This window comes from Myxine glutinosa, chromosome 13 (assembly GCF_964187855.1).
Source record: "Myxine glutinosa chromosome 13, kmMyxGlut1.1, whole genome shotgun sequence".
NCBI lineage: Eukaryota > Metazoa > Chordata > Myxini > Myxiniformes > Myxinidae > Myxine > Myxine glutinosa.
This window is the reverse complement of record NC_136273.1, coordinates 18,323,740-18,349,267: the sequence shown is the minus strand read 5'-3', so window position 1 is coordinate 18,349,267 and position 25,528 is coordinate 18,323,740. Positions and strand designations below refer to the sequence as shown.

Genomic DNA, 25,528 nt, shown 5'->3' with positions numbered 1-25,528 from the left:
CTACTTTCTCAACAATCCTCTCCAAGAAGTTCTGTCGCTCAAGCTTTTGGGTCTCACTATCTGCCATGATCTTTCTTGGGAAAACCACATTTCCAAGCTGGCCTCCAAAGCCAGTCGCCGACTGGGCATCCTCCGTCGTGCGAAGTCCTTCCTCGGCACACCTGAGCTCCTCACCACATACAAGGCTTTCATCCGCAGCTCAATGGAATACTGTTCTCCCCTATGGGCTGGTGCTCCTGCCTCACACCTGGCTCGGCTTCACGCTGTTGAATCCAAAGCTTTCAAAATCATTGGAATCTCCCGCGATGAAGCTATCTCTGAGGGCCTTTCACTCACTCACCGCAGGCAGGTAGGTGGTCTTTCTGTCTTCTACCGACTCCTCTCCGGCCTTGCTCCCCCAGCTCTCTCTGTGCTCTGTCCCCCAAATATTCCTACAGGTCGCACAAGATCTGCCAGCAACCCTCTGATGGTTAAACTGCCGAAATCTCGGCTCTCTGCTCACCTTCACTCTTTCATTCCTCTTTTCTCCCGCCTCTGGAACAAACTCCCACACTCCCTTCAATCCCACTCCTCCCTCCAGGTCTTTAAAACAGCTGTTCACCACCATCTCTTATCTTCCCCCATCCAAAACCTTGATCTTTTCTACCCCCACTAATTCACCCCAGATCCACCTTGTTTGAAATTCCAACTTCTTTCCTGGAAGTCCTGGCAGTGTCCATATGTTTATACCTCTCCCACCCCCCTCCCCACCCCCCTTCACATGCCTCCCCCCCAAAGCCCTCTCCCTCCCACAGATCTCTCGATGTCTCCATGTCTCTCGGTCCCTGCTCTCAAATGTTGTGTTTGTGTCCTTCCCCCTCTCTCCCCATCTTGTCTACCGCATCTTGTCTACCGCTCCCGATGTTATTTGTTTTATGTGTCTGTTTGTCTTTCTGTGTGATTAATGTTCGCTCTTTCACGAGCCTCGATCTTGTATACAAAAAGAAAAAAAAATTCTCCTCCTCCCCCTTCCTCCTCAAAGCTGCCTCTTCTCCACTTCCTCTCCCTTCCATCACATACCTCCACCTCCTCCAACCTTTGACTTTGCTCTGCCTCCCCCCCCCCCCCCCCCCCTCAAACAACACCTCACTATGCCTCTTTCCATCACCATCAAACCTTTTGTCCTCATCCTTTCCTTGCTCCGAACTCTTCTACAATCTCCAACACACTATCAACAGCTCTCCCTACCCCCCCACTCACTCTTCATCTTACCCTACCCCTCCCCTCCCCTGTACCTGATGCTCCCCCCCCCTCCCCTGTCCTGTACCCGATGCTCCCCCTCCCTCTTCCTTAACGGTATGGACCTCAAACATCCAGGGACTTCGCTCAAACCTGATTGATCTCTCCATACAGGTTGCTTCTGACAAACCAGACGGAATCTGCTTAACAGAAACTTTCCACCTTCAAGATTTCTCTGATTCGTTAATATCTCTTCCTGGTTACTCCCTCCTCCGGTATGATAGACCTGAGCCTCGTCCTGGTGGTGGGGTGGCTATCTTTATCAAAAACTCTTCCTCACTCTCCTTGCACTGTCTTCTCTCCACCCCACCCCCAGGATTACCTCTGGCTACAGCTTCCTCTCCGCTTCCACCTTTTGTTCATATGTTTTCTGTACCGTCCTCCAAACAATGATGACTCCATTTACATCTCCCTATCTGACAACATGGACCAACTTCTATCCACTCATCCCAACTCTCTCTTCCTCATATGTGGCGACTTCAAGTGTCATCATGCCAGCTGGCTGGGTGTGGGTTCCTCTCACTCCAGCCATGGCACTTCAGCAAAGGAATTCTGCGACTCACTGGGACTGACACAATCTGTCAATTTCCCGACCCGGATCTCAGTCAATGGAGTATCTTCTCTTCTAGATTTGGTTATGACAAACTTCCCTGCAAATGTCTGCTGCTCTTCTTCTGCTCCAATCGGTTCTTCTGATAATTTCCTTGTTAAAGTGGACATCTCTCTGGCCATTCTCAGAGAGCCCCCTCAGCGCCGACGAGTCTGGCATTTCACTCAGGCTGACTGGCACGGTCTTCAAGCAGCCATTAATCATCTGGACTGGTCTCCCATCCCGAATGCCTCTGACATCAACTCATCCTGGGAATTCTTCCAAAGTAAACTCCTCTCTCTCATGCACAGACTTATCCAATCTCGTCTTCAGTCGTCATACCCTTCCTCCCGTCCATGGTGGACTGAAGCTTGTTGTGAGGCAGTTGCCGTGAAGCAACTTGCCTTCACCTCATGGAAGGCTAATCCAAATGAAGGTAATCTCAGTTCCTTTCACAAAGCTCGGAACAAGTGTGTGTCTACCTTCAGGAGAGCCAGGAAACAATATCTCTCTACTCTCAAGACTGAACTTTCAAACCTGTCTCCCTCCAAATCCTGGTGGCGTCTGGTCAAATCTGTTTCTGGTGTTTGATCCCCTCCCTTACCTCAAACGGCTACACAGCTGACTACGCACGTGAAAAAGCTGAATGCCTCAAGTCTGTGTTTGCCTCAAAATCTTGTGTCCCTAACCCATCTCTCTCTGTACCCACCTTTCCCAGTCGAACCCAGCTGCTCCTGGACTCTGTGTCCTTCGCTCCTGAGAAGGTGGAGAAGTTTTTGTCAAACCTCGACTCTGATTCTGCAACTGGACCAGACGGCATCAGTCAATGGGTCCTAAAATCCTGCTCTGCCGCTCTGTCTCACCCTCTCTCTGTTATCTTCACCCTCTCTTTTGTTGAAGGTCATTTGCCATCTGCTTGGAAATTGGCCAACTTTACTGCTTTACACAAAAAGGTGCAAAAACAGATCCTTGCAACGACAGACCAATCAGCCTGCTCCCAATAATCAGCAAGGTCATAGAATCAATCATCGCTTCTGACATCAAATCCTTCCTCTTCTCCAATGGCGTGATCTCGGATCATCAATTTGTATTCAGACCAGGTAATTCTACTCTGGACATGCTGCTTCTGCTGTCTCAACAATGGATGCAGGTCCTTGATGCCAGGCAAGAAATCAGATCCGTCTCTCTTGACCAGGAAATCGGAGTCGTGCCTTCAATTTGGTCTTGCTCCCCACTCTGCTCACCAAACTATCCTCTTATGGTATCCATGGAAAGAAATCTCCACTCATGGCTCGTGGACTTCCTCTCCTGTCGTAGTCAACGTGTGGCTCTAAATGGAATTATCTCATCTCCTCTTCCTGTCCAGGTTGGAGTTCTTCAAGGCAGTGTTCTGGGCTCTGTGCTTTTTAAAATCTTCATCAATTATCTCTCTGACTCCCTAGAAAATCCTCCCTATCTTTTTGCTGATGACTTCACTCTCTGATGTTCCAACTCTCTTACCTTAGATCGGCAGGCAGCAGCCTCTTCACTCTCTGCAGACCTGGATAAAATTACAAGCTGGCCAAACATGTGGAACATGTCTTTCAATCCTGACAAATCTCATACTCTCACGATGTCTCTCCGAAAAGACTGACTATACAACCATCCCATCCACTTTCTCAACAATCCTCTCCAATAAGTTCTGTCACTCAAACTTTTGGGTCTCTTTGGCTTTTGGGCTTATTTGCCATGATCTTTCCTGGGAAAGCCATATTTCCAAGCTGGCCTCCAAAGCCAGTCATCGACTGAGCATCCTCCATCATGCGAAGTCATTCTTTGGCGTAACTGAGCTCTGAACCACTTACAAACCTTTCATCCGCAGCTTGATGGATTACTGCTCTCCCCTTTGGGCTGGTGGTCCTGCCTCACACCTAGCTCGGCTTCACTCTGTAGAAACTAAAGCATACAGAATCATTGGTATCTCCCGTGATGAAGTTGATTCTGAGGGCCTTTCACTCTCTCACTGCAGGCAGGTTGGTGGTCTTTCTGTCTTTGACCGACTCCTCGCCGGCCAAGCTCCCTCTGTTCTGTTTGTGCTTTGTCCCCCAAATATTCCTACAGGTCGCCAAGATCTGCCAGCAACCCTCTTCTGGTAAAACTTGCAAAATCAAGACTCTTTGCTTACCTTCACCCTTTCATTCCTCTTTTTTTTTCCCACCTCTCAAACAAACTCCCACACTCTCTTCAATCCCACTCTTCCTCCAGGTCTTTGAAACAGCTGTTCACCACCATCTGTTATCTTCCCCCATCCAAAACCATGATATTTTCTACCCTCGTTAATCCTCCCCAAACCCACCTCCTTCACATTCCCTGTTTCCTTTCCTAAAAGTCTCTATAGCCCCAGCCCTCTCTCTTCCACAGATGTCCCTGTTCCCTCCTGTTTTGTGCTTCCCTCTCTCCCCTCCCCACACCCCCTTTGTCTCCCGCTCCCTTTTGTTATATGTTTCTGTTTGTTAGCTCCTATATTAGCCTCGACTTGGTATAGAAAAATAATAATCTGCTAAACTATATTGATCAAGAGCTTCCTTGTTTATGAACTTGATAATTAATTATAACATCAATAACTCTCGCCATACAGAAATGTGAACGCATTCTTCTTCATCTATTTTGTCATGAGTTGAGTCCACCCTTCCATGAACCAGTCAGCCATTCGGTAAGATGCATCAAAAGGAAAAATGTTGTCTCTCCTTTTCTTCGTCATCGTTGTTGTTGTGCAGTACTTTTTGTTTGTCTTTGATATTAGTCGATACAATGTTTTTTTGCTTTTTATGCTGCTTTAATGGATTGATTGTTTCTTGAACTCGTTGCTTTCATAAATCTGTTTCTCCTATTGGAATTGGCATCGCACACATCTGGTGACGTTTGTTAGATCGAGCATGAGATATTTGTCGTAGACTACCATTAATTTGAAGAATCTCAATTGCAAACAATCTCACAGGAAATAGGAAATGAGTCACACAATGAGGTGTTAACTCGTGCTTCTTACCAGCTGCATATAATACAATTGCTCCAGGATAACTTGGTTGTGAGAGTCGGAAGTTCAATTTCTCCACTTCATTCATTTGGGTGTTGAAAATAAATAAAAGAAGATAGAGTGGGATGACAGTTATGAGTGTCCTTGCTGCTATCCTGTCAAGATGTTGCATGTTTTTTAGGTAAAGAACATTCCTTGTATTCGCCAATCTCTCAAGGTATTTCATGTCATAATTCGGGGAATGAGGCACTTCGCTACAATTCGGCTTATTTAATACTAGCAAGGACCCATGGAACATCTACACAATGCAAAATGTGACAAAGTCCTCCACTCCTCACCCTCTCCCTGCACACCCCAAGTCCTCAAGTTCCACCTTCTAAATCCAACCTCTGCCACCCAAATTCAAGTTCCACATTCTAAATCCAACCTCTGCCACCCAAATGCAAGTCCTAAACCTCCGGTCCAAACCCCAAGTCTTCATGCTCACCCTCTCCACCACCCTACACCAACACCGAACACACAACTGTGATTGAAACAGAAACAGCATGGCTCCTACATGTCATGGCCCATCACGGTCGCCTGTCCATTTCACAATCCCGCGAAATGTGGAGAAACCCCGTGGAATTGCAACTCTCAAGTGACCATGGGCAACCTAATTGTGCCGATAAACAAACCAAAACCAATTATCTTCTTCCTGATGCAAAAGTAAGTTGCTGGTTTGTCGAGTCTATTTGCAACGTTTTGATATGATGTCGTTAACACATCATGGGACAATAGTCAATTTCAGGTCACGCCAGTCCGATACAACGTTGTTCAAAAATTACTGTGCAGTGTACTTCTGTTCGTTCAACACCCAGGGTGTGTATCTGTGAATAAACTAGTCCAAGAGCTACAGCACTTTTAATTGTGTCTTGAGGACAAAAGGTTTGAGAATGATTTCTGAATCAGAATTTTTTTGCTGATTATGAAAAACGATTTCTTAATTGCTGCATCTTCTGACTTTTTGGTGAAAAACATCATTTTATGCTGTTTTCACTGAAAAATGTCAAAAAATATTTTAAATTCAGAGTTATCTAAATATCACCACTACACGTACTTGTGAGGTATTAAAATAAAGCCCACCTCTTGGTACATGATTCATACATATTGGTTCATACATTCTTCCAACATTTGTTTAATTTTTGTCTCTAATATGTACTTAAGTGAAAGCGAAGTTAAGTTTGGGTGACCAAATTTTTCCCTGGCAATGCATCTCCCCTTTATAACACTATTATCTATCTATAATTCCAGTAATCTCTGTGTGTTTGTTTGTACGTTTGTCTGTGACCGCTGTTTCTCGACAACCACGGGTCCGATATACTTTAAACTTGCCAGGTATATTGCTGGGGACCCGAGGATGTGCCTTTTCAAGGTTTCATATTAATCGGACAATTACTTACCGAGCTATGTCCAAAAAACGATTCAACCAATCAGAGAGCAGCGAGCTATCGCGTGTGCCGAACGTGGCGGACACACTCTGCCTCGGATGGCACATTTGAGAGCGTATTCATTTATTTCACGTTTGCAAACTATGTTGCCGCTATGTTGGCGTTAAACTATGTTTTAAAACTAATAAAAACCATTTCATCTAAATAGAGGGGGGGGGGGGGGGGGGGATTGTCACTGTACTCGCAAGCCGTTCGCCGTTCGCTTTGGCGTTGCGAATGAACCAACACATTTCATGGACCAAACCATTTCATGTAAAGCGTTCGCCGTTCGCTTTGGCGTTGCGAATGGACCAAAACATTTCATGGACCAAACCATTTCATGTAAATAGAGGGGGGGATATAATTTTAGATATAGATATAGTACGGGCATGCCCTAGTATGTATAAAGGGAAATTGTATCCGAATAACGTCGTTTCATATAATGCCGCAGTTTTTGGGAATGTATCCATGACGTAAATCAGCAACTTGTTTTATACACATCATCAAAGGTAAATAATGTTTCATCAAAAGTAAAAGGATGTTTTCTCTCCCAATCTCACAAAATCCCCGGAACTCCTCAGACAGACCTTCATAATGGCGTAGATTTTATGGCCCTCTGGTCAAGTCATTTAAGAGAAAATAGACGGAAAGAGACCACTGCCTCAATCGCTCCCGGAAATAAAATAAAAATAACCCAGGTTTGAAGCAAAAACATGGCGTGTGTGTGTGTGTGTTATCTCCATGTGTGGGTTTCAGGAGGTGGAATTGAGTCCTCCCAGAACTTAAATTATCCACCTCCGCTTCAGTAAGGGATCACAGTTCATGGACCAAGCTGTTTAACATTTTCAGTGTTTTGTTCTAAGGGCTCTTTTCAGAATCGTTACCGAACCCCGGATTGCCTCCAGTTGTCATTAATTTGTGGTAATATTTCCAGGGATGGTTTTTTAAATCTCACAGGGACATGCACACAACACACAAGCACGCACACACCACACAGGCACGCACACAACACATGTACACGCATGAAACATGGGCAGGCACGCAACACACAGACATGCACGCAACACACAGACATGCACGCAACACACGGACACAGGATATGCACAAAGGACACAACACACAGCACACAGGACGCACACGCAAGACATGCACACAACACACGCACACAGGACGCACACACAACGCATGCACACAACACACGCACACGCACACAGCACACAGGACGCACACACAACACACGCACACAACATACGGGACATGCACACAACACACGGGACACACACACAACACACGGGACACGCACACAACACACGGCACACGCACACAACACACGCACACAACACACGGGACACGCACACAACACACGGCACACGCACACAACACACGGGACACGCACACAACACACAGGACACGCACACAACACACGGGACACGCACACAACACACGGGACACGCACACAACACACGGGGCACGCACACAACACACGGGGCACGCACACAACACACGGGGCACGCACACAACACACGGGGGCACGCACACAACACTCGGGGGCACGCACACAACACACGGGGGCACGCACACAGCACACGGGGCACGCACACAACACACGGGGCACGCACACAACACACGGGGCACGCACACAACACACGGGGCACGCACACAACACACGGGACACGCACACAACACACGGGACACGCACACAACACACGGGGCACGCACACAACACACGGGACACGCACACAACACACGGGACACGCACACAACACACGGGACACGCACACAACACACGGGACACGCACACAACACACGGGACACGCACACAACACACGGGACACGCACACACACACGGGACACGCACACAACACACGGGACACGCACACAACACACGGGACACGCACACAACACACGGGACACGGACACGCACACGACACACGGGACACGCACACAGCACACGGGACATGCACACAGCACACGGGACATGCACACAGCACACGGGACACACACACAGCACACGGGACACGCACACAGCACACGGGGCACGCACACAACACACGGGGCACGACACACGGGGCACACACACGACACACGGGACACGCACACGACACACGGGACACACACACGGGACACGCACACGGGACACGCACATGACACACGGGACACGCACACGACACACGGGACATGCACACGGGACATGCACACGGGACACACACACGGGACATGCACACGACACACAGGACACGCACAGGACATGCACACGACACGCACACGACATGCACACGACACACTGGACACGACACACGGGACACACACACGACATACAACACACGGACACAAGCACAACACACGGACACAAGCACAACACACGGACACAAGCACAACACACGGACACAAGCACAACACACGGACACAAGCACAACACACGGACACAAGCACAACACACGGACACACACACACACACACACACACACACACACACACACACACACACACACACATACTGCTCCTTTCTTAGGTGGGAACATTAACTGGCCAACCCGGTTCTGGGTTGGACCATCAGCAACCTGAAGCTAAATAACCCCTTGCATTGGTTTAATATTGAACAATTCGTCTCAATGATGGTAGTTAAAATTCCTTCTACTTTCTTAACACATCTAAATGGTTGTTGTACAATCCAATGGCACCAGAATCGACAATGTTGGATCAATATATCGATTATAAAAATCGGTTTCCTGTCGAAAGCTGATTAGAAAAGGTCATCAGTTGATTATGAAAGCCATTCATGTGCAGCTTCCCTAATGAGTAGGATACCATTGATATGGTGGGCATCCTCCCCAGTCTAGCCAAACTAAGGTCATTATCTTGAAGGTGTAATATATTTTGCTCATAGCAGGGGTTGTCACCTTATAATCAGTCCTGTTATTCTTCTCTGGTAATTTATCGGCATTATCCAGGATGGATTGCTAGCCCAATGGGGATGTGTGGCTTGTCTACCACGAGGGATCAACTTGATTGTCTCAAATGGAAACTGGCACATTCGATTTGAATCGTTGTGCTGTCACAGTTGTAGTCACAGAATTGATATAAGGTAATTATATGCATTAGATTTATGAGCAGGTTAATTCATTATATGAGTAGATTCTGTTGGCAAGGATTCCAAAATAATTTCTCAACAACCTCAAGAAAAAGTTACTCAACAGAATTTGCAGGTACTCGGCGTCGTGGTAACGTTTTCTAGCGTAAATATGAGAAGAAACTGTAATGCAGAGGTAGGGCTTTGTAGTAAGGGGTTATGGACGGATTTGGATGAAATTCGGTGGGCAGGTTGGGTGTGTGACAAGGAATAAATGCTTTGATTTTGGTGAAGATCCGAGAAATAAAAAAAATTTAAAGTGATTTTTCACCATTTAGATATGGGGCCAATAACAATATACAGCATGATATTTCAAAAGGTTGTGGACTGGTTATGATAAAAGCAGGTGGATGAGTTTGGTAATTGACAAGAACAAGCCGATCCGGTTTTGGTTATGGTCCGTATCCCGACCCGCCCTGTGAGTGGGATACAAAACTTAAACTGTTCAGCCTGGCGGAGGTACGTGCTCTACCGTGTGCCGTTCTTGTTGAGATATGTTATCTGACGTGAAAAAAAAAGAAATAAACTTGTTTGTGAATACAATAAACGAGAAACTGCCGTCCTTTAGAGAATTATTGCATGAAGGGTTTTACAGGTGAGAATTTCTGGAGTGACAGGAATTATGTGAGGTTTCTTTTGATTTGCACAAATGTTACCTTTTCTCTGCCATTGATGCAGTGAACCTAAAAAGGGACTTGTGTCATGGGTTGCAGTGAAGTGCTGTATGTGTTTTCTGCCAAGGAGACAGAGTGTTTCGACAAAAGTGGAGGATGGAAGGCATCTGCTGAACTGTGATGATTGGCCAGCAAATGGCAAACAAATGCAAATGTTCTAGTTTGGAGTGCATTCTTCTTCACTGTTCAATTACTTCTTTATTTACCTTGTTGCTTATTTTATATATATTTTTCTTGTTTGTTAGGTCCCTAACTATTACAGGCGTATTAAACGCCCGATGGATCTGTCAAGTGTCAGACTCAAACTCCAACGCAAGCACCTTGAGTACTACCAGAGTCCTGCTGAGGTCGTTGCAGATATGCATCTCATCTTCCAGAATTGTGCTCGCTTCAACAAGGTGAGCACGATATTTTATTGTTTGATGCGATGTTGTGTAGTTTGAGGAGGAATGCAGATTTACATCCATTTTCTCTGGAATGTTTTCTTCTCTCTCTCTCTCTCTCTCTCTCTCTCTCTCTCTCTCTCTCTCTCTCTCTCTCTCTCTCTCTCTCTCTGTTTCTCTCCCTCTTCTCTCTCCCTCTCTCTTCCTCTCGCTCACCCTTTTTCTTTACACTTTCTCCCAACCGTAGTTGGATACGGAGATTGCGAAAGCAGGGCGTGAGCTGTCACAGTTCTTCGACCTCAAACTGCTTGACCTCTTCCCGGGCATTACCTTCACTAGAAGGGCTGCTGTTACTGGAGGCAAAGAACATCTGTACTCGGACTTAGATGATTTTATTGTTGAAGATGGTGATGGTGAAGATGGTGATGGTGATGGTGATGGTGAAGATGAAGATTTTGATGAGGAGGAAGAGGAGGACGAGGACGAAGAGGAAGAAGTAGAAAGTGAGGAGAAGGAGAAGGATGAGGAGGAGGACAATTCAAATGATAAAGAAGTGACAGTGACAATTCAAGGTGACGATGAAGACGACGAAGAAGTTAGGCCACCGCGACGAAAAAGGCACAGAGGGGTGGAGCATCCGGTGCACATTCACTGAACCTTTGATTTGCAGAATGAAGCGCAGGTTTATTCGGACTTATCCTGCCCTTGCAAGTGTTTTGCATTTCTAAGTCTTTATTTTTACATTTTCAACTTCGATGATTTGCGAAGAGCGTAACTTGCGAGATTGTCGGCGTTTTTTGATGGACGTGCCATCAAAAAATGGCAAAACTTTTTTTTCCTTTTTTTTCTTGACCGTCAAAGATGCAAACAGAGATTTGATACCACCGGATTTTACTTGTTTCTCGATGAGAAAATCTTTGAGTATTGTACTTCCTGTAATGCTTCCCGGTATTCCCACTTGTTCATGAATATTCCCATCATTGAACATAATTCCCACATGAACAATTCCCATACAAGTTGCATTGGGAGAGAGCGAGGTTTAAAAATTTGCATTAACATATCCTAACTTTATAGGTTTTGATGAGTGGGGCATTGCAGGTCTCCACGGGGGTATCCATTGTGGATCCAATCGATATCTTATCATTTTGGTATAAGATGTTCTTAATTACACGCTTTCAAGCAATTTCATTTTTATTTTGGAAGTAGGATGTTCAAACAGCTTTTGTGCTGATTATTGGTCACAAGTGGTGTTGTTTTACGTTATACAATGGTCATCTGTATCGTATTTCATTTTGGCAATGAAAGTACAAGCGAAAAATACAAAATGAATTGTGACCAAATTCTTTTCTTTTTTTTTATCCATAATCAGCATCCAAAGCTAAACTATTGATAGTCGATCACTGCTCTGTGATTTATTTATTTATTTCCCCTCTACCCCCTGCCCTGGTCCCCCCAATATCGCAAAATGCTGGCTCAGAGATTCACTCTACTGAGCTAGTCCATATGCTCCTGGGTGGCATGGTGTGTCGAAAACAAAATCACAGGGATTTAGGATTTATTTTTTATTTTTTATTTTTTAATACAAGATCGAGGCTCGTGAAAGAGCTAACATTAATCACACAGAAAGACAAACCGACACATAAAACATATAACATGGGGAGCGGTAGACAAGATGGGGCGAGAGGGGGAGGAACACAAACACAACATCTGAGAGCAGGGACATCGAGAGATCTGTGGGAAGGAGAGGGCTTTGGGGGGGGGGGAGGCATGGGAAGGGGGGATGGGAGAGGTATAAAACATATGGACACTGCCAGGACTTCCAGGAAAGAAGTTGGAATTTCAAACAAGGTGGATCTGGGGTGAATTAGTGGGGGTAGAAAAGATCAAGGTTTTGGATGGGGAAAGATAAGAGATGGTGGTGAACACCTGTTATAAAGACCTGGAGGGAGGAGTGGGATTGAAGGGAGTGTGGAAGTTTGTTCCAGAGGTGGGAGAAAAGAGGAATGAAAGAGTGAAGGTGAGCAGAGAGCCGAGATTTTGGCAGTTTAACCATCAGAGGGTTGCTGGCAGATCTTGTGCGACCTGTAGGAATATTTGGGGGACAAAGCACAGAGAGAGCTGGGGGAGCAAGGCCGGAGAGGAGTCGGTAGAAGACAGAAAGACGACCTACCTGTCTGCGGTGAGTGAGTGAAAGCCCCTCGGAGATAGATTCATTACGGGAGATTCCAATGATTCTGAAAGCTTTGGTTTCAACAGCGTGAAGCCGAGCTAGGTGTGAGGCAGGAGCAGGCGTATTATTGCACATCCATAGGGGAGAACAGTATTCCATTGAGCTGCGGATGAAAGCCTTGTATGTGGTGAGGAGCTCAGGTGTGCCGAGGAAGGACTTCGCACGACGGAGGATGCCCAGTCAGCGACTGGCGTTGGAGGCCAGCTTGGAAATGTGGTTTTCCCAAGAAAGGTCATGGCAGATAGTGAGACCCAAGAGCTTGAGCGACAGAACTTCTTGGAGAGGATTGTTGAGAAAGTAGATGGGAAGGTTGTCCAGTCGATCTTTTCGGAGAGACATAGTAAGAGTGTGAGATTTGTCAGGATTGAAAGACATGTTCCACTTGCTTGACCAGTCTGTGATTTTGTCCAGGCCTTCAGAGAGTGAGGAGGCTGCAGACTGCCGATCTGAGGGAAGAGGAATGGAGCGGCAGAGAGTGGAGTCATCAGCAAAGCGATAGAGAGGATTTTCCAGAGAGTCAGAGAGATCATTGATAAAGACCAGAAAAAGCACAGGGCCCAGAACACTACCTTGGGGAACTCTAGCCTGAACAGGAAGGGGAGATGAGAGAAATCCATTCAGGGCCACACGTTGTCTACAACCAGAGAAGAAGTCCGCAAGCCATGCATGGAGATTTCCATGGATACCATAGGAGGAGAGTTTGGTGAGCAGAGCTGGGTGCCAGACCGTATCGAAGGCACGTGATATGTCAAGGGAGACAGCTCTGATTTCCTGTTTGGCATTGAGGACCTCCATCCATTGTTGAGACAGCAGAAGCAGCATGTCCAGAGTAGAATGACCTGGTCTGAATCCAAATTGAAGATCGGAGATCAAGCCATTGGAGAAGAGGAAGAACTTTATTACTTTACTTTAGGATTAACTTTACTTTACTTTAGGACTTTATTACTTTAGGATTACTTTATTTAGGATTTAGGATTACTTTATTCAGGGTTTAGGATGACTTTAGCTGATTTAGGATGAGAGATCGTGAACTCTGTCCACCCTCCCACTACCCTCACTAAGTAATTTGAATGCTTTTCGACCTTCATAGATGAGTACATACTTGCTCTTTGAAAAACTGCGGGTGATTTATGCAAATGAAAGAAAGATGATTGTTAAGGTTTTGTCGATGGACATGGTGTCTTCACTGGAATGTGCTTGGTTGCGCAATCCACTCACCAAGTTGTGCTCACGAAACCACAATTTGACCTGTAAAGCCTCCTGGTACACACAAGCACAGTGGAGTTTGTACTCAGAGGAGCATCGATACCCAACTGCTCCTGTGCACCGTCTTTCTCGCCTGAAGAAGTTGAGGTTTCTGGCAACCGTCGACTCAGATTCTGCAACAGTTCCGGATGTCATTCCGCCACAGGGTGTCCAAAACATCTGCTCTGCCACTCTTGCACATCCTCTTTCTGCTCTATTCACCCTGTCATTTTCTCGAGGTCCCTCTACTTGGGAGTCAGCCGACATTACTGCAATACACAATAAACAGATCCTCTTTATTGTGATCAGTGCATAAACGGGGCTTGTATCTTGCTTCCAGTCGTCAGCAAGGTTGGAATCCATCATCACATTTTTTTTTTCATTTGTTTGGTTTTTGTGTTTGGCCTCTGCTGATGAAGTCGCCTGAGGCATTGTAGTCAGGTTCACTATGTCAATAAATTATATTTCGTTCAAAATCATGGTAGATTAGCAAACCTATACATTTTTGGAAAGGTTATAGCATAAGGAAACTAAAAATCAATGTTTACATTTGGAGAGATACCTGTATGGCGGCCATTTTGGATTTTCAAAATGGCCACTGTAAAATACATATTTTGTTCAATTTCTGCCTCTAATTACCCTAAAAACTTTTTAAAATATACTAAACCTATATTTTCAGGGACAAGGAATCCAATGAAAGTATCAAATTAGTGCTATGGGGAATGGTAAGACACGAATCAAAGGTTTTGAATTGCAAAATACTGTCTTTATATTCGCGATAAGTTGCATAATCAAATACACGTTATCATTTTGTACAGGCAGTTAATAACATCAAAATGTGTCACAATAATTCATATCACCAAACATACACAGGCAGTCAGCAAAATCATATATACACATGCAGTCAGTATAACTTCACATCTACACAGGCAGTCAATGACAAAATATACACAGGCAGTCAATGGCATCAAACATACACGATTACAGAATATGCCATTAGAGTTCGTCATCACTGTCCTGTGTGTCGTATCCGACAATATAGTCCGCATCGTTTTCACAGTCCGTTCCACACAAGCAAAGGTCGGTCAAATTGATTGGCAAATCGAATTGGTCGAATGGTCGATCGAAGCGATTGGTCGAATTGGTCGATTGGTCGAATCGAATTGGTCGGAATTGGCAAATGTAAACATTGATTTTCAGATTTTCCATGTAATAACGTTTCCAAAAATGTATAGGTTTGCTAATCTACCATGATTTTGAACGAAAAAACATAGTGAACCTGACTATTGTTTTTTGGGTTGGCCATCCGTCCATCGGTCTGTACATGATAGGTTTTCGTTACCGCGATGACGTAAGAACGGCTGAATGGATCCAAGCCAAACTTGGTGCAGGTATGTATAATAATGCAAGGATGAACTGATTAGATTTTGGGGTCCAGAGATCAAAGGTCATGTGAAGTAAAAATTGTTACTGTGCTAACTTGTGAACCAATGATGGGATTTTGACCAAACTTGGTACAAGCACATATTATGATGCGAAGATTAACTTATGAGATTTTGGCATCAAGAGGTCAAAGGTCAGAGTCTTTAATAGGTTTTCATTACTGAGATAACTTTTAAACGGCTGAAGGGAACTAAGTTAAACTTGGAACATGTATGTATGGTGATGTAAAGATAAATGGATTACATTATGGGGTCAAAAGTCAGATTTAGGTCCAAAGGTCAAAGACTACCCCCCTACACACACACACACACACACACACACACACACACACACACACTCCCCATGGATTCCGACCAATGGCTCTTCTGTCCGTGTTCTATACTTATACATGCTGAAAGTCAAGCAAGAAAGCAGCATGTACCATTTTCTTTTAAGACTTTGGTATGCCTCTGCCAGAGTGTGAACTGTTGGTGTTATTCTCCTCCTCTTCTCTTTATAAGGCGTGAGGTCCAATGGTACAAAGCTCCTGCCATGTCGTCACCACGATATTCCTCCAGTCCCCTCTGTCCTCAGCCAACTCTGCCCACCCTCCAACTACCCCCACTTTACTTGTATCCCTCTTCACGCAATCCTCCCATCTCAACCGCAGTCGACTTCTTTTCTTCCTACCTTGTTCCCTCAACCTATCCGCTCTTTGCCATTCTCTCTTCTCCCATCCGCATCAAATGTCCAGCCCATCTCAGCCGACATTTCACCAATCTCCCCATCAAGCTCATCTGCACACCAATCTCCTCCCTCATCTCATCCATTCTCCTTATATCCACCCTCTTCACTCCTGCAATCCTCCTGACCAAGTTGTTCTCGCAAACCTGCAGCCTCTGTTGTTATCTCTCTGTCAGTGCCACCATCTCCAGACCATAAAGGTAGGCCAGCGTTACACATGACATCAGAACCTTCTCTTTCAATATCCTTGAAATCTTTGTTTCTGAAATGTTTCTGCCATTAAACCCTCCACCACTCATTCACACCCACCTGAATCCTCTTCCACACCTCTGCGTCTGGCTTACCATCCCCAGTCACTGTTATCCCCAGATACTCAAAGCTATTTCCATGTCCGATTTCCTTCCCCTCCAACCTGATATCCTTTTACTTTCTCTGCTGCCCGACCCACATCACCTCAGTCTTCTCCATGCTCATTTTCAGCCCATGTTTCTCAAATTCCTCCTTCCACTACTCCAGTACTTCCTGCAACAGGGGATTTGCAGCTCCAAGATCGGCCTCTTTAGCCACCTGCGGACCCACAACTCACGAACTGGAAAACGATCATATTCGGCTACGAGTGATCGCCGAAGAGAAGAGAAGAGAAGACCTGCATCTCCCGCCCACTTTCCACCACAACAACCAGATCTTCCGCGTACAATATCCTCCCCAGAATATCTTTCACGTTCACCTTCCTGCTTGCCAGCTCCATCACCATGATAAACAGGAGTTGGCTGAGAGGGTTTCCCTGCCTGAAACCGATGTTCACATTGAGCTCCTCCGACATCCTAGGACCTACCAAAAACTCTTCCCTTCATTCCCTTGTACGTCCCTTCCACCAACCTCACTTTTGCCTCCGGCACTCTCATCCATCTGTATCACCATCTCTCTCGGAACAGTGTTGTAGGCCTTCTCCCGATCCACAAATGGTGAAGAAATATATTTCACCTTGCACCTCCAACCTCTTCTCCACCAGCTGTCTCAGTGCAAACCTCTCATCTGTTGTTCCCCTACCCTTTCTGAACTGCTGCTGCTCTTCACCGATCTCGTTCTCCACACTTTTCCTTATTCTCCTATCCAGAATCCTCTCCAGCACCCTCATGACATGACTGAGTGTAATGCCCCTGTACTACTCCGGATCGTGAACATCCTCCTCCCCCGTCCATTTTGGCACAATTAACTCCGTTCTCCACCCCTCCAGAATTGACCCATCTCTCATACATACATACATTCATTCATACATACACATACATACATACATACATACATACATACAACAACCTCTTCGTCCACCTGACTCCAACTTCTCCCGCTGCAATTATCTTTTTTGTACATACCCCATTGATGTCTGGCGCCCTTGCCTTTTTCATCCTCTTCAATACCATCCGCACTTCCTTTTCAGTGATCTCTTTTCCCTCTACATAACTCGATAGCTCCAGTTGGCTGCTTCCTTCCTGGTTCAAAAGCTGTTTGAAATATCCTTCCCCCTCCTTCAATACTGCACCCCTCTCTGTCACAAGCCTCCCGCCTCCATCTTTAATCACAGCCCCTCCCCCTATTCATGTCCTTGCTATCCTCATCACTGTCACAAGCGAATTTATAGATCGTCCTCCTCCTCCCACTTGTACACCTCATGTTCCATATCATTCCTCGCCTTATCCACAGCTGACCTTGCTGCTTTCTTCTTCTGCACATAGAGGTGCAGCAATCCCACATCCGGCTGCCCCCCCCCCCTGTATCCTTGATCTTCTCTATCCTCTTCCAAACCCTCTTCTCTTCACCAACTGCCTTCGGTACTTCTGTCCACCATACCTGGTTTCTATCTCTCGATGATGCACCCTTTCCTGACGTCCTTCAACACAACACTTCTGCATTTTCCCTAAATGCCTTTCCGTAATTCTTCTTCTCTCCTCCAAACCTTCTGCTTCTTCTCTAAGTTGCTCATACCTAGCCTTCACCTTCTTCTTGGACTCTACAGCGATGCTTCCACTACACTTTCCCCACTTAATAACCTTCCGACCTCTGCTCTTAACCTCCCTCATTTTCTTCATCCTCACCACAAACACCACAGGCTTGCGCTGGGTGGTAACACGCTCTCCCACCACTGTCTTGCAATCCTTAACCCTCCACAGCTGTCACTTCCTTACCACCACCAAATCCTGTTCTGTGCTGTCCACTCCTATATGTAATCTTGTGGCTTCCCCACGTTTGAAAGAATGAACCACCTATAACCATTCCATTCCTCGCCACTAGCTCCACCAGTTATTGACCCTCTCTATTCCTTTTCCCCCAACCAAATTTACCAACACATTCCTCTTCACCAGGCTTTGCTACTCCGACATGTGTGTTAAAATCCCCCGCAATGCACAGAATCGCCTCCATCTCAACCATTCCCATAATCCTCTCCAAAGCATCCCTGAATTCCTGCTTCTCCGTCGAAGACCTTCCAGCTTGTGTCCCATATGCAGACACAAAACACATCATTTCCCTCTGTATCAACACCCATGCCATAAACCATAAACCATGCCATAAACCCATAAATTATGTCTGATTAATCCACCCTCTACCACAGCATCTATCATTATCGAGATGGCACCTACCTCTTCCCACTATGTAGACCTTAATAGGATCAGTAGCTGGTCCAACACTTGGAAGGCCTTTCAACCCTGACAAACCTTCTCACTGTCTTTCTGAAAAGACTGTCTGGTCAACCCTCCCATTTACTTCCTGAAAAACCTCTTGAAGTTTAGTGCCTCAAACTCACAATCAGCCATGATCTTTTTTGGGCAAATCATCTCTCAAAGTTGGCCTCCAAAGCAACCCAGAGACTGGGCATCCTTGATCGTGCAGTCTTTCTTTGGCAAATCTGAACTTCTCTTAGCTCACGAGACCTTCATTTAAAGCTTGATGGAGTACTGCTCTCCCCTTTGGCCTGGCGTCCAAACCTCACCACTTGTACTTGTTCCTTCAAGGGGACTCTTCCCCCCCCCCCCCCCCCCTTTCCTCTTCCCTTCCCTTTCTTTCTGTTCCTTCAGTTCCACACTTTCTGTTCGTAATCCACTTGTAGCTAAATTCAGACTCATTGCTCACCTCCACTCGTTCTTTCCTTTCTCCTGTGGAACCAACTTCCTTGGTCTGTTAAATGGCATTATTCTCTCAAGGTGTTCAGGATGGCTCCTCACCACCACCACTATCCCCCATCCATACTCATGACCTTTTCTACTCTCATTAACACTTCCCAAACTTACCTCTTCCAGGTTAGTGTTTTGACCACTCCACCTCACCTTTTTTTATTTATTTATTATTATTTTCAATTTCTGTGTCATGTTTGAGATTACGAGTACACCTGCTTACTACGGGAGCGGCAGGAGGTCATATCCTTGTTATCGCCCTCGCCTGAGGAGAGGGTATTGCATTTGAGTCTGTGTTTGTTTGTTTGTCTGTTTGTCCGCACAGAATAAATATGATTTTCTCTGCAACTGTTGGTCCGATTGACAGGAAATTTCACCATAGGTGCAACTCCACCTATATAAATATTTAAGTATAATTATGACGTCATAGGTCACGTGGTTCTGCCGCCATGGTTCTGCCGCTCATTGTAAAGAACTCTCCATGGGGAATAAAATATGTTAATGCTGATGTCATCGGTGCCTCCATTATGACGTCATAATTCGAGAAGTGCAAAACTTCATCCTATCAATATGAAATTTCTTGAGTTGCATGTCGGCATAAATTGCTGGAGAAAAAAATAACAATGACATCATCGGTCACGTGGTTCGGCCGCCATCTTGGAAAAGCTGAAAACATTTTCACCTCTATATTTCAGAAAGCGCTGCATAGAAAAAATTGAGACGGCTCATTGTAAAGAAATCTCCATGTGAAATAACATCTGTTAATGATGATGTCATAGGTGCCTCTATTATGACGTCATAATTTGACAAGTACAAAACTTCATCCGATCAAGATGAAATTTCTTGAGCATACTCCTGGAATAAATTAGTTGAGAAAAAAAGACGATGACGTCATCGGTTACGTGGTTCGGCCGCCATATTCGTTTTAACGCAAAAGCCTTAAAAACCACTGAAAATACATCCTGGCGAGGGTTTGCAATCTCTGATTGCTCTTTCTTGTTAGGTTTCTTATTGGAAGCGGCCTTAGAAAAACGCCACGATAAAGCTAGGTTAACACGGATACACACCTCAACATGCATTCCCATTGGTGGAGAAAACCCCCTTTGGGGAGGGGGACAGATTAATTCACTACAATCTTCATCATGTGACCCTTAGTCCTTCTGTCAAGTTTGGTTGAGATTGGATAAGTAACAACCGAATATATCACGGTCAAAAATTGTGAGACAGACACAAAAAATTGCGTATTTTAGTAGTAATGTATGATGATGATGCGTATTGGACTTCCGCTTCCGTTCCCTCGAGCGAGGAGGCTTGCTTCGTTCTCTCCACGGCATCGAAGTTTGAGTATTTTCCCATTCGTGTCTGTCAAATTTTCACTCGTTATTTTATTGCGTATGTGTTATTGTGTTATTGTGTGTTTCTATTTAGTTTTGGTTTTGTAATTATTGCAAACTTGTGTGTAATTAGTCGTTTTTTGTTCGTACCTTGTGCATGGCCTGGTCTCTCTAGGCTCCCTCCCCCCGTCGGTATTTTGTGAATATAAGTTCTTTCCTTCGCTGTATTTGCTTGTTTATTTGATTTTTTTTCCACCTACCTCCCATGAACATCTACCCTTTGTCTAACGTTTTAAATACAAAAAAAAACTACTTATTAATTCTTTCTCTCCTAGCGGTCATGTGCTTGTCCTCTCACCCCCTTGTCTCGCCTTGTGCCCCGCACCCTTTATCTCCTATTTCTCCAGCCTTCCAACTCTAGTTCCCCTCCATACTCACTCAACCCTTTCTCCTTCTTTCTCAAATCCACGCCCTCACTTCAGGGACTTTTCCCAGATTGTTTTTCACGGTTTTGTTTAAATATGTTTGAACATTCCCCTGCAGTGTTTTATTCAGTGGTTTATTACAACACTAATTTATTCAACACTAGTTTATTACAACACTAATATCCTATTTAAGAAGCCTTTTTCAATTTCCTCTTAATTTCATTCCACTTCAAAAAAAAAATTCAATCTATTAGAGTTCCTCCTCCCTACATTCTCCAAACTCACCTTCATTCCACCCCTCCTCTATCGTTTTTAAACGGATCTCTGACTTGAAAATCATAATAAACCCAGTTTGTAATAAATGTTCGTTTTTCATTAATCATCCACTTTCTAAACTCCCTCGTCACCCCTCTCTTTCAATTCTCCCCCCTCCCTTTCAATTCTCCCCCCTGGCCCCTCCCCTTCAAAACTCCCCCCTCGCCTCTCCCCTTCGAAACTCCCCCCCAACCCCTCCCCTTCAAATCTCGCCCCTCCTCTCCAAATCTATCCCCTTCAAATCACCCCTCCCCTTCAAAACACCCCCCTCACCCCTCCCCTTAAAAACTCCCCCCCAATATCTCCCCTTCAAATCTCCCCCCTCCCTCCTCCTCAAAGCTGCCTCATCTCACTTCTACCTCGTACCTCCACTTCCTCCAACCTTCTACTTTGCTCTGCCCCTGCTCAAACAACCCCTCACTGTGCCTCATCCCATCACCAATCAAACCTTTTGTCTTCCTCATCCTTCCCTTTCTCCCAACTCTTCTGCAATCTCAGACACACTATCAACAGCTCTCCCTACCTCCAGCTCTCCCTACCCCCTCTCACTCTTCATCTTACCCTACCCCTCCCCTCCCCTGTCCTGCACCCGATGCTCGCCTTCCCTCTTCCTTAACGGTATGGACCTCAAACATCCGGGGCCTTTGCTGAAACCTGATTGATCTCTCCTCCTGACAAACCAGATGTAATCTGCTTCACAGAAACTTTCCTCCTTCAAGATGTCTCCGATTCCTTAATATCTCTTCCTGATTACTCCCTCCTCCGGTATGATAGACCTGAGCCTCGTCCTGGTGGTGGGGTTGCTATCTTTATCAAAAACTCTCTTCCTCACTCTCCTTGCACTGCCCTCTCTCCACCCCAGGAGTACCTCTGGCTACGGTTTCCTCTCTGCTCCCACCTTTTGTTCATATGTGTTCTGTACCATCCTCCAAACAGTGATGACTCCATTTACATTTCGCTGTCGTACAACATGGACCAACTTCTATCCACTCATCCCAACTCTCTCTTCCTCCTATGTGGCGACTTCAACTGTCATCATGCCAGCTGGCTGGGTGTGGGTACCTCTCTCACCAGCCATGGCATCTCAGCAAAGGACTTCTGCGACTCATTGGGACTGACACAATCTGTCAATTTCCCGACCCGGATCTCAGTCAACGGCATCTTCTCTTCCAGACTTGGTTATGACAAACTTCCCTGCAAATGTCTGCTGTTCTTCTTCTGCTCCAATCGGTTTATCTAATCATTTGCTTGTTAAAGTGAACATCTCTCTGACCATTCTCAGGGAGCCTCCTCAGCGTCGACGAGTCTGGCATTTCACTCAGACCGACTGGCATGGTCTTCAAGCTTCCATCAATCATCTGGACTGGTCTCCCATCTCCACTGCCTCTGACATCAACTCTTCCTGGGAATTCTTCCAAAGTAAACTGCTCTCTCTCATGCACAGATTTATCCCATCTCGTCTTCAGTTGTCATACCCTTGCTCCTGTCGATGATACACTGAATGTTGTGGTGAGGCAGTTGCCCTGAAACAACTTGCCTTTGCCTCTTGGAAAGCAAATCCAACTGCAGGCAATCTCAGTTCCTTCCACCAAGTTTGGAACAAGTGTGTGTCTACCCTCAGGAGAGCAAGGAAACAATATCTCTCTACTCTCAAGACTGAACTCTCAAACCTGTCTCCTTCCTCGAAATCCTGGTGGCATCTGGTCAAATCCATTTCTGGTGTTTGTTCCCCCTCCATCCCCTCCCTTACTTCAAATGGCTACACAGCTGACTCCGCACATGACAAAGCCGAATGCTTCAACTCTGTGTTTGCCTCAAAATCTTGTGTCCCAAACCCATCTCTCTCTGTTCCCACCTTACCTAGTCGAACCCAGCTGCTTTTGGACTCTGTGTCCTTCTCTCCCGACAAGGTGGAGAAGTTTCTGTCAAACCTTGACTCTGATTCTGCAACTGGACCAGACGGCCTCAGCCCATGGGTCCTAAAATCCTGCTCTGCTACTCTTTCACACCCTCTCTCTATTCTTTTCACCCTCTCTTTTGCTCAAGGTCATCTGCCATCAGCTTGGAAATCAGCAAACTTTACCGCTTTACACAAAAAAATGTGCAAAAACATATCCTTGCAACTACAGGCCTGCTCCCAAATATCAGCAAAGTCATGGAATCCATCATTGCTTCGGATATCAAATCCTTCCTCTTCTCCAATGGCTTGATCTCTGATCATCAATTTGGTTTCAGACCAGGTCAATCTACTCTGGACATGCTGCTTCTGCTTTCTCAATAATGGATGGAGGTCCTTAATGCAAAACAGGAAATCAGAGCTGTCTCCCTTGACATATCACGTGCCTTCGATACTGTCTGGCACCCCGCTCTGCTCACCAAACTCTCCTCCTATGGTATCCATGGAAATCTCCTCGCATGGCTTGCGGACTTCCTTTCTGGTCGTAGTCAACGTGTGGCCCTGAATGTATTTGCCTCATCTCCCCTTCCTGTTCAGGCTGGAGCCAAGGCAGTGTTCTGGGCCCTGTGCTTTTTCGGGTCTTCATCAATGATCTCTCCGACTCTCTGGAAAATCCTCTCTATCTCTTTGCTGATGACTCCACTCTCTGCCGTTCCATTCCTCATCCCTCAGATCGGCAGTCTGCAACCTCCTCACCACATACAAGGCTTTCATCTGCAGCTCAATGGAATACTGTTCTCCCCTCTTGGCCGGTGCTCCTGCCTCACACCTCGCTCGGCTTCACGCTGTTGAAACCAAAGCTTTCAGAATCATTGGAATTTCCCGCAATGAAGCTAACTCTGAGGGCCTTTCACTCACTCACCGCAGGCAGGTAGGTGGTCTTTTTGTCTTCTGCCGACTCTTATCCGGCCTAGCTCCACCAGCTCTGTGTGCTCTGTTCCCCAAATATTCCTACAGGTCACACAAGATCTGCCAGTAACCCTCTTCTGGTTGAACTGCCAAAATCAAGACTCTCTGCTCACCTTCACTCCTTCATTCCTCTTTACTCCCGCCTCTGGAACAAACTCCCTCACTCTCTTCAATCCCACGCCTCCCTCCAGTTCTTTAAAACAGCTGTTCACCACCATCTCTTATCTTCCCCCATCCAAAATCTTGATATTTTCTCCCCCCGTTAATTCACCCCAGATCCACGTTTTTGAAATACCGATTTCCTTCTTGGAAGTCCTTGCAGTGTCCTTGTGTTTTATACCTCTCCCACCCACCTCCCCCTTCCCATGCCTCTTCCCCTCCCCCCCCCCCCCCAAGCCCTCTCCCTCTCTCAGAACTCCCGATGTCCCTGGTCTCTGCTGTTGTACTTGTGTGTGCTTCCCTCTCTTTCCCCATCTTGTCTCCCGCTTCCTTTATTGAATGTGTTGTTTGTCCGTTTGATGTCGTTTTGTTTTGTGATTAATGTTAGCTCTTACTCGAACGGCGATCTTGTATCCAAAATATATATATATGAACAGAAATAATATATATATATATATATATATATATGTGTATGACTGGTGGCAGTGATGGGGGTATCCAAATACTCCCAGCGCTGGCATGCCAGAATAATGAGTATTTCCCCCCCCCCCCCCCTATACCCTCCCAACCCTCAGGAGGGCAGTCGAAGACCATGAATGACATTTCCATTCCATCCAAGACGATCTCCTCGTGGGAGGTCCGCAAAGGGCGAGAAGGAGACGTGTTTTGTGTATTGTCTCTCCGCTTCCCAACCAGCCACTATCGCTGTCAAGGCCAAATTTTGTAAACCTTTCACCCTGGAATGAGTAGTTATGTATATATAAGTAGTTATGTATGTATAAAATATATATATATGTGTATATATATATTAATAATAAAAAAACTGCACCTGTTCACCAGGGGGCGGCAGAAGAATCATTCCTCTTTGGGATATATAGATTACAGTAGATCTATGATCAGGCCTCAAAATGATGGGGAGGGAAGGAGGTGTTTATTTACTTAGTTTCTTGTAAGTCACTCACCAAGTGGTTTAAGCATTCGAGCAAACACTCCGTTCAAAACCGTTGATAAGGAACGGCTGGCTTGGCAAGCGCTAGGTAGCTGCTTAGAAAATGCTTGAAAATTATCACTGGCCCACCTCAGAGAGT

General features: G+C 45.7%; 1 protein-coding gene across 1 annotated transcript in view; it reads left to right on the top strand.

Annotated features, from left to right (window-relative positions):
• LOC137438651 (E3 ubiquitin-protein ligase TRIM33) overlaps nt 1-11,873 on the top strand; it is a 92,992-nt gene extending 81,119 nt beyond the window's left edge. Inside the window, 3 exon segments of the mRNA XM_068133874.2 lie at nt 4,485-4,559; nt 10,396-10,548; nt 10,781-11,873. Coding sequence (XP_067989975.2) covers nt 4,485-4,559; nt 10,396-10,548; nt 10,781-11,188 — 636 coding nt within the window. The 3' untranslated portion in view covers nt 11,189-11,873.
• The last annotated feature ends 13,655 nt before the right edge of the window (nt 11,874-25,528 follow it).